The sequence below is a fragment of the Dipteris shenzhenensis genome, chromosome 27 (genome assembly GCF_047967505.1).
Source record: "Dipteris shenzhenensis isolate YYH24624 ecotype China chromosome 27, Dip_SZ_1.0, whole genome shotgun sequence".
Taxonomy (NCBI): Eukaryota; Viridiplantae; Streptophyta; class Polypodiopsida; order Gleicheniales; family Dipteridaceae; genus Dipteris; species Dipteris shenzhenensis.
In genome coordinates, this window is record NC_141622.1 from 21,011,226 (window position 1) to 21,020,981 (window position 9,756).

At 40.5% G+C, this 9,756-nt stretch overlaps 1 protein-coding gene across 1 annotated transcript; it reads left to right on the top strand.

Moving 5' to 3' along the window:
• Positions 1-7,865: 7,865 nt before the first annotated feature.
• On the top strand, positions 7,866-9,219 carry LOC147884022 (uncharacterized). Its single transcript, XM_087399015.1, has 2 exons — positions 7,866-8,228; positions 8,355-9,219. The coding sequence occupies exons 1-2, from the start codon at positions 7,908-7,910 to the stop codon at positions 8,856-8,858; spliced, it is 825 nt and encodes a 274-aa protein (XP_087255141.1). The 5' UTR covers positions 7,866-7,907; the 3' UTR covers positions 8,859-9,219.
• The last annotated feature ends 537 nt before the right edge of the window (positions 9,220-9,756 follow it).

Below are 9,756 nucleotides of genomic sequence, written 5' to 3' on the forward strand. Positions count from 1 at the left end.
ACTTGGTGACATCACACTGCAGCATTATGATAGCAAAGAGAATGTTGCAAACATCTTTATCGAACCACTTGGTAAAGAGATTTTCGAGAAGCTCTTGGTTTGATGTAGAGGAAGGACATTCCCATTAAAGGGGTGTGATGGAATGTAATGCTCAGTCCTCTTTCGATTCCCTAGAATCATCATCTTGAGGGAAGGCCTACTTCATGATGTTGATCTTGAGGGAAGGTGTTGAGAGACCATCTCAACGTCATGTGTTTAATATGTGCATAGCACTAACCCAATAGAGTGCTATAAAGGAAACGGTTAGATAGCCTAACCCTAACCCTAACCCTAACCCTAAAAGGGTTTGTATATATTCTACAATTTCAACTAAATCTAGTGTATAGTTAGTCATTTGTGGTGTGCTCTCTAGCTGTGCCCTCTCTCCACTCTTCTCCTCTCCCCTCTTCATATTTTGTCACATTTTGTGTATAGCTAGCCAAGTGTGTGATTTCTCTCGTGCTCTCTTTGTTCTGTGCACTGAGTGTTTAATGCTATGTGCTTTATCACATGGGCTCAAGAGCAGTTAGGGTCCTGCTTGGTAGGTGAGAGTTTTTAATTGTGTCTGTTAGGGTGCATTAGATTTTCAAAATCTATGAGCCACACTATTTTGAGGACTAACTACGTTAGGGTTCATTATGTTAGGGTTGCTTTAGAGTATTGGCTCGGATTGTGTGTAAGATTTGCTACAGAGTGTGTCTCCTTGTTTGCTCTCATTTTGAGTTTTGAAAGTGTGCTACTAAGAAAGGTTGTGCAATGGTTGTTGAGGGTTGCATGCAAGTTCTTGAGAGATTTGTAAAGGCTTGCTAAGTAGGCGTGTTCATTATTGAGTCACTAGGTGTGTCACTATGCAAAGGTTGCAATGGGGAGGTCATTTGATGCTCAAGGTGTGTTTGCAAAATTTTCATTTTGTAGTTGGAGTGGATCTCTTTGAAGGTGCTAAAGAAGTTGCAATAACCAAGAAAGTTACTCATGTAAGAAAGAACTCTATGGAAGGAAATAAAAAAGATATTGAGAAGAAATGAGCAAACATAGCAAATTGTAGAAGGAGCTTAAGCAAGCAAACCTTGCTTGGAAGCTTTGCATAGCAAAGAAAACCCCAAACACGACAAACACATTGTGAAGAGCTCAAATGACAAAGAAATCTTGAGAGATATAAAGCTCTAGTGCAAGAGTCCAACTAGCAACCAAGCATAGAGCTTCTCTTGTAAGAAGGTCGAGCTTCAATAATGACCTTCAAAACAAACTGTAGCAATGATGATGTGAGCACAGTAGCTTACACAATCTATACGAGGAGCAACCTCAAGGTTATAGTAGTTTGTGTGGCAACCTCAAGGTTATAGTAGCTTGTGTGGTAAGCTTGATAGTGGCAAGAGCTAGGAGTGTTGTTTAGAAGAAGCCATGAATCGACAGCTTGAGACCGGGCTATAGAGGAGACGAGAGCTCAAACTGGCAACATAGAGTAGTTAAAACTAAAGGAAGCCACAACAACAATACACAACTTGTCTAGCAAGACACCGACACGAGCTTGGAAGATCGGCTTACACACCAGCCAAGTGTTGAAGGGACCTCTAGACTACAAATAACACAAACTAAAGAGGAGCTAGGAGAGGCAAGCTCAGGTGAAGGGAGCGTAAAGGAGAGTTGTTGCGAGCTGAGCTAGTACATAGTGGACAGGCTTCATAAAAGGTGTGTAGAAACCACACAAAAGTGTGGCTCTCGTGACCATTTGGACATGCTATAGACGAGAGTAGAGGGCAAAATGCAGTCAGATGCATTTCTTTAGATTGATTCCATAATAAGTAATTGAGTACACATGGTTTAAGGAGATAAGTGATCACTATTAGTTCATATTGGTCGCTAGTCCCATAGAGCCTTAAAAGGTTCTAAGTCCAAGCCTAGACAACACAAGAACAATCAAAGCCAACAGAAAAAATAGTCTTTTGCTAAGTAAAGTCAGATGCATTTCTTTGGATTGATTCCATAATTAGCAATGAGTACACATGGTTTAAGGAGATAAATGATCGCTATTAGTTCATATTGGTCGCGAGTCCCATAGAGCCTTAAAAGGTTCTAAGTCCAAGCCTGGACAACATAAGAACAATCAAAGCCAATAGAGACAATAGTCTTTTGCTAAGCAAAGGCCATCTATAAAGAGAAAAAATTAAATGCTATGAATGTGGCAAGTTGGGTCATATTGCCATATTTTGTCATAACAAGTTCAATGCTAGATAGAGCAACAATGGCAAGCAATAGTGGTGGGCACATGGAGCAGAAGTAGAGTATGCTCTTGATGGGTCAGAAATGAGTGATGCCTCAAGTAAGAAAGGGGTGATGCCTCAAGAAATATGTGTAAAGTTCAAAGAGCTCAAGACACTAGTAGAAGCCCAAACCGATTGTTGCATCAAATACCTTAGATCTGACAAACGAGGGATAACATGTCTCCAAAGAGTTTATTGGGTTTTGCAAGCCGTGGGATATACATAGAGAGTATTCCTTCTGAAACACAGCAACAAAATGGAGTAGCGGAAAGGAAGAACCCCACTATTGTTCAGTGTGCAAGGGGCATGATGCAAACAAAGGACATGCTTGACATGTTTTGGCCTGAAGCATTTTGCACATCGGCTTATTTGTTAAACCGGTCCCCTACTAATGCTTTATGTGATATGACAAAAGAGGAAGCATTGAATGGGCATAAGCCAAATGTCCAACATCTTAGAATATTTGAATCAACTGTCTATGCTCATGTGCCAAAGGATAAAAGGAGTAAGTTTGACACCAAGAGTGATAAATGCATTTTTGGTTGGGTATGCAGAGGAACATAAAGCTTATAAGATACACGGCCTTGCATCTCATTAAATGGTTTCTTCCCATGATGTGGCGTTTGATGATCAGGTAAAGCAAGATACTTGCCATCATGGTTATGCAGAATCAGATGGAAGAGCAAAGAACCAAGTGGTTGACAATGCTAAAGATGTGGATTCCTAGACATCCATAGAATGTGGAATATTTGATGACATGCTACCTAGTGTGAGTAGGAGTAGTCCATGGAAAAATGGATTACTCCTTGTCTTTCTACAAATCCTCAGGTCGAGAAAGCATCTTGGTTAGAATGACCAAGATGCAACATCATCCAAGTAGATGCCAAGATGGCCAAAGTAGCTAGTAGATGAAGCACAGGGCATTGTTAAGGACAATGGTGCAAATAGCCTATGTGGGATAGGTCAAAGAACCTATTAACTTTCAAGACACAAATAAAATCCAAGGAAAGGGTTGACTCCATGGAAGACCATATAATGGCATTCCAAAGAATAAAGTTTGGGAGTTAGTAGAACCACCCAAAGGAAAGAATGTCACTAGCTACAAATGGGTCTAGAAAGTGAAACAGAAAGCTCACAAGAGTGTTAACAAGTATAAGGAAAGATTGGTGGCAAAAGGATATGCCTTTCTCTTACTTATAGTATGGGGTTACACTTGCATCAGATGGATGTCAAGTCCATGTTCCTTAATGGAGAAGTACAAGAAGAGGTTTATATGAAGCAACCGCAATAATTTGTGGAGAAAGGATATGAGCACTTAGTGTCCAAGTTAAAGAAGGCACTCTGCGCTCTCAAGAAAGCCCTACACGCTTAGAATAGGAAGATTGACACTTATTTTAGACAAGAAGGATTCAAGAGAAGTGGATTCAAGAGAAGTGAACTTGATCATGAAGTGTATAAATCAATCTTTGTAGACAGTTGAATTGCATGGTTTGGGATTCTTGCATTACATTGTGGGTGCTGAGATTGCACAAACAGAGGAAGGCATAGTTTTGAGCCAAACAAGGTATATTGACTCTATGTTGGAAAAGTTTGGAATGTTGGATGCCATACCTCTGAATACACCTGTTGAGGCTGGGCACAACATGTTGAAGTTGTAGAGTGCAATTTTTTTAGATCTGCACTTTATTGACAAGCGGTTGGTAAGATCGTGTACATGATGACCATCAACGCAGCTTGATATTGCTATGTAGTTTGTGTCCATCATTGGAATGGGGTGAAGCATATTTACAGATACGTTAGTGGGACAACCAATCATAGGTTGGTATATTAAAAAGAGAGCCCATATGCAAAACAACCAAGTTTTGTGATGTAGATTAGGGAGGTAGCTCAAATGCAAGTCTATTTTAGGATCCAGATTCATGTTGCATAGTTGTTGTGTATGTTGGCCTAGCAAGAAGCAAGCCACCATGACATTATCTATAGTGTAGGTTGAGTATATATCTCTTGCACAGTGTGCATGTGAAGCAATATGGCTTGGGAGTCTCTTAGAGGATCTTGGTGCAGTCCAAGATGGTGTTACCATTTTCTTTTATGATAACCAAAATGCCATTGCATTGGCAAAGAATCCAAAAAATCACAAGAGGTCAAAGCACATTAGCATCCACTACCATTTCATATGACATCAAGTGGAGGAAGGAACTATTTAGCCAGTTCATTGTTTCTCGAACGATCACATAGCAAACTTGTTCACAAAAACCTTGCCTTCTAAGAAGCTTAAAAAGTTCAAATCCTACCTACCTCTTTGTGATATAGAGTTCATCCAATGAGGGGGGAATATTGAAGTATGGGTCATTAGGTTGGCATCACCCATGTATATATGGTTGGATATATGTTCATATGGTTTATAAAAGGGTAGATGGATAGGAGGATACGAGGGCTTTATAAGGATCTTAAGTCCATGTGTGAATGGTCCTTATGGACTTAGGTTAACCCATTTAGGGTTTATAAATATTGTATCATGTTCATCTTTTTGGCATATGTGACAGTGTACATTTTGTGTATAGACTGTGCGATCTCTCCCATACTCTCTTTGCTATGTGCATTGAGTATAGGACTGTGCATCCTCATCTAGAGCTATGTGCTCTTTCACAACTACCTTCTTGTAGTACGGATGCCCTTAATTTGGAAGTTACCTTACAATCCCATTCCAAATTTCACTCATCTTCCTTTGGGAGAGGAAGAGAGAGAGAGAGAGACAGAGAGAGACAGAGAGAGAGAGAGAGAGAGACAGAGAGACAGAGAGGATTGAATCTTCAATCATGAGATTAGGAAAAACTAGAATTATGATGAGATTTGCTAATATTTTTAAATGATTCTCCAACACAACTAGACAAGGGGCCAAAATATGAGCTGATGCAACCTCTCGAGGAGATGAAAGGTGACACAACATCAATTTCAAATTGGTTCACAAGTTAGCCTATAAGTGGTACTCACCATCAAGAAGATGAGACATCCTATGGAATAAGGGCAACATGAGAAGGGGATTAGAAAAAAGATTCTACATATAGAGCTTCAAATATTTTTAATTAAAGGTGTCCTCTTGATAGCTATAAACTACTCCAAAAATCTTAAAAGTGTTTCCTTTACATTTAAAGTGCTCCCTATTTGGCACTTTCAAAACACATGATGCATTTAGTTTGTATAATTATAGATGAATCAATCCATTCATGTGGCAAGTGCAACTATATAGTAGATTCAAAGAGATGCATCCAAACATTAGAATATCTTTAAGAAGCTTTGAAAGCCTAAAGCCATATTTTGTACAAAGGATGAAGGACCGCTACACATGTTGTTGCATTGCACACTTGCAAAAGATTTTCTTAAAGGATTCAATCCATCCACAATTTGGGCTTGATGAAACTTCATGCAGATGCATTATTTGGTATATGTTAACAATGAACACTTAGGCAATTGCAACTCATCCCATCATGTATACAAGAGTGACAAACATATGGGGGTCTATATTATGTGCAAAGGTGGATGGATGAATGTATCACAAATTTGCATGCCTATTTTGAACATGTCCCAAATGCAGTGTGCAAAAGTTGGTGCATTGTCCAAAAGAGCTGCTTGAAAATAATTTGTTAGTGGTTGTTGAGGTGGGAGGGAACAAGTAAAGAAAATACCTTGTACACTTGAAGATGCCTTGTAGGAATTTACTTAGTATGTTCAAACATCATCTTGCCTTCTTTCTTAAACATAACTTTATTTGTAGGTGGTAGGCTAAATTGTTGAAATTGTGTTTTCCTATTTTCCCAGTGTTTTCATTGTTTGTATTGTTTTGGGAATGTTCATGACACCACAACAGCTTGTACCATCAATTTTGTGCTTCTGATCTATAGAGATTAAAGTATGCTCCATCGCCTGCCCCTCCTCTTTCCTCCTTGTGTGGCATTCTATTTGGAGATGCTTTTGAGTTGCTTCTTTGCTACGGTCATGTACTCTTTTGTCACACGAAAGGTTTTTCTATATGTTATTGGAATGAATGTAATCCACATTATTTTTTATCCAAGAAGAATTAGAATTACTCCTTATATAGATGGGCTTACATTAATGGATGTATGTTTGTGAGGCCATGTATATATTTGTCCAACTGTGTATTTTGGCCTATGCTTTCTTTGCCCACAAATACTGATAGATATTGATATTGTTACCAATACTGATACTTTCTTTACCTATTAGCACAGTATCATACAATCTTGGTATTATGCACTTGGAAATACTCGAACAATATTTTGATTGTGAGGCATAAGAAGTTGTTACAAATGACAGTATTGAAAGATAGATACTGTCACAGATACTCAAAATCGTATGATCTAAATTTATTATCTTCTTTGCCCACTAGCATACTATCATACACCTCTTGTCTTATATACTTGGAAATACTTAAATACTATTTGCTTTACAAAAACATAAAACATTATTACAAACAGTAATTGTAGCACAACCAAGGTCTACTAGATTAACTGTGTCGGTGTATAGATAGCTTATCAATTGTTGCCACAAAGCATGCACTTCAAATCCAATAGATTTTGCATGTCCCAATGAACTAGGAGGCCTCGAACATTTGTGCTCTCTTGTTGCCAACCAAACAAAACATGCTCATTCTAATAACTTTTACGAAAATGACATTTCTTCAGCGTGGGAACAATTTGACAAAATTACAAAACTAATACAAACACAGAATTATTGCCAATCAAACAAAACATGCTCATTTTGGTAGCTTTTATTGAAACGACATTTCTAAAGAAGCCAAGTTGTAAATCAAGCATGTTCGACCATGCCTCTATCGTAGAAAATTTGATTGTAAGAAATGATCAACATAGCACTCCTCGAGGCATGTAGCAAGTTGGTGGTGCCCCACTCCTAAGAAAGCATGTGGACCAATACGAAATTTCCACAATAGCTAGGCACACCAAAAAAATTTGAGAAAACTATTTTTCCTGTGAGAACCACAAGCGTCACTAAGACTTTCCCTAGCGGTGTAGGCCCAAAATCCCCCCATTGGGCAGGCCAAACAAGGTGAAAATGTCACTAAGCCTGCCAAAGGCCATGAGATCTGACAACCCATAGATTATGATAAACCTTAAAGCCCCTCTCACGTTATTCTTCTACGATAGCATTCTTTTAAGGCCCTTGCACATTCCTATAATGTCAAGGCTAGAGGTCGGCCAGAATTAAATCTGGACCGTCCGACCAAAAGCAATTCCTACACAGAATACCCCTCGAATACCCTACTGTAAAAATCTGGACACGTGTCGGTTACACTCAATCATTGACCTCCCTTGGGACCTCGACGCTGAGGAAATGCTCGTGGTCGGCATTTTCTGGGAAATAGGTTGGAACTTGCAGCCTACCGGCCGCTCGTTCCAGCCACTTACCAGCCCGGTGAGCAAGAGAACCCAAAAGAAACTCTCGTTTGGCATGCCAATACTCGCAAGATAAAATCTTGAGAATGTGAAACCCGAAGTTTGATGACGGTGTTAAGGGAGGGGCGGGGGGGATGAAAAACCCTAAGGGTTTACAAAGAAAGGAGGACTAAACAAGATGAGTGTCTTATCACAGGAGGGTTTTGTGAAGCTCTCGTTTTCTCAGCCCTTTCAGATTCAGCTTTCGCATTTCTCCGAGATGAGGCAAGCAGCCCTTATCCGCCCTGCTTCCCTGTTTCTATCCCCCATTTCGGCTACCAGAATTGTAGCTTCATCCGCTCGTCATCGCCTTTCCAACTTCTGTGCCCCTGAGAAACCCCTTCGCCAGTTCGTTTCCGCCAAGGGAGCTGCCAAGCCTGGATTTGCATCTGCTCAGCGCCTCTTGGGTCCGTTCCTGGACGGGCGCCGGCAAGTCTCACGGTCGTACGCGACCTTTGCAGTAAGTGCATTAGTAGCATTTCCTTCTGTCAAATATGCTTTCCAGACTTAGTAGCACGTTTGTGGAACCATCTATTCCCGGTGTAATTTCAGTTTTTAAGGTTGATGTTCTGCACTTGTGTTGAAGGGAGTCGAGGGGCTAGAAAGTTCCGCTTTATTTGACCGACGGATTATTGAACCAGTACTGAGAAGGCCTGCCAACGTACGGAGGATGAGCGCTTACCGAAGAGATCCCAGCATGCGTCGTGAACCAGAAGAAGATACAGCCAATATTGATTTAGACCCGGCAAAGATGCTTGAAAAGGGTTCCCCTGGAACTTACCAAGCTATTGTCAGGGACGTTATGCCTGTGGGGTATTTTCTAACCATGCCCAGTGGCAGAGAAGCTTACCTTCCGGCGACGGATATAGGTACCACGGGTGGTATGACTGTATTGGAGAGGATATTCAAGCCGGGACAGGAGTTAACTGTTCGAATCACAAGCTCGATTCCAAGACGTGATATAGTGTCGATCAAAAAGGAGGGAATGGTCCCTGAGATGGCGAAACCAGGCTATGGACTTGGAGGAGGCACAACAGGATCAACCGGATCAACAGGATCAACAGGATCCTATAGGCCACGAAACCGGTAATAGATAGGGTTTTTTTCAGCCGGCAGGGTTTTGGTGAAATTTCTGTCTTGGAAGCCCGACTTTAGTCTCGTGATCAACGTCTGATAGACAAGTTGCTGAGAATGGGGTTGAGGAACCATGCAGACGGCGATAATATTGTGCTTAAGGCGAAAATATTGTGCTACTTTCTGGTAGGCTTATATGATAGTTACTTATTTGTCTGTCAGATAGACAAGTGATTAAGTTTAGGATTGAAGAACCATGCAGACGAGGAAGATATTTGCAGTAAGCACTGCTAGGCGTGTGATACTTGTCTGTCAATTGAACAAGTGACTGAGAACCATACCGACGTGGAAATAGCAGTGGTACTATCTGTTAGCGATATATGGCACTTATCTGTCTTTCCTTGGAAGTGGATGGTTGCTTGTTTTTAGCATGGTAGTGATTAGTGTGAGCTTATGGGGTGAAATGTTGTAAAATTGGTCATTTGGACCCTAGTGGACATGCTTTCATAAACATATGTAAAGGTTGCTTGCATGCGTGCATGGACATAGAGTAGCCCCTTTCCTAATTATTGCTCATGGATAAATGACATCTAAATGGGATGAAGTGTTCCATACCGATTACTTGGATCCTATGAACGCATTTTTTTGGAACATGCATGCATGCTAAGAACCACCTAGAAATGACCTAAACACAAGGTCTACTAAGAGATGCGGCTGATTGAGCGGAGAATTCCGGGTGCAGCATTGTAGAGAACTGGCTCTAAAGCCTTATGTGGCTTGCAGAATGAGTTAATAAGGGAGGTGAAATAAAATGAACTCTGAGAGAGAGAGAGAGAGAGAGAGAGAGAGAGAGAGCAGAAGATCCAAAGGTCTATGAGATTGAAGAAACCAGATAAAGTAGTTCTAAAGGTGAA

What these genes read in the sequence shown, in the direction of transcription:
- LOC147884022 (XM_087399015.1), top strand. Translation starts at nt 7,908, where the DNA reads ATGAGTGTCTTATCACAGGAGGGTTTTGTGAAGCTCTCGTTTTCTCAG. An exon ending in GGTCGTACGCGACCTTTGCA is followed by an intron (nt 8,229 to 8,354) that starts GTAAGTGCATTA and finishes CTTGTGTTGAAG; the next exon opens with GGAGTCGAGGGGCTAGAAAG.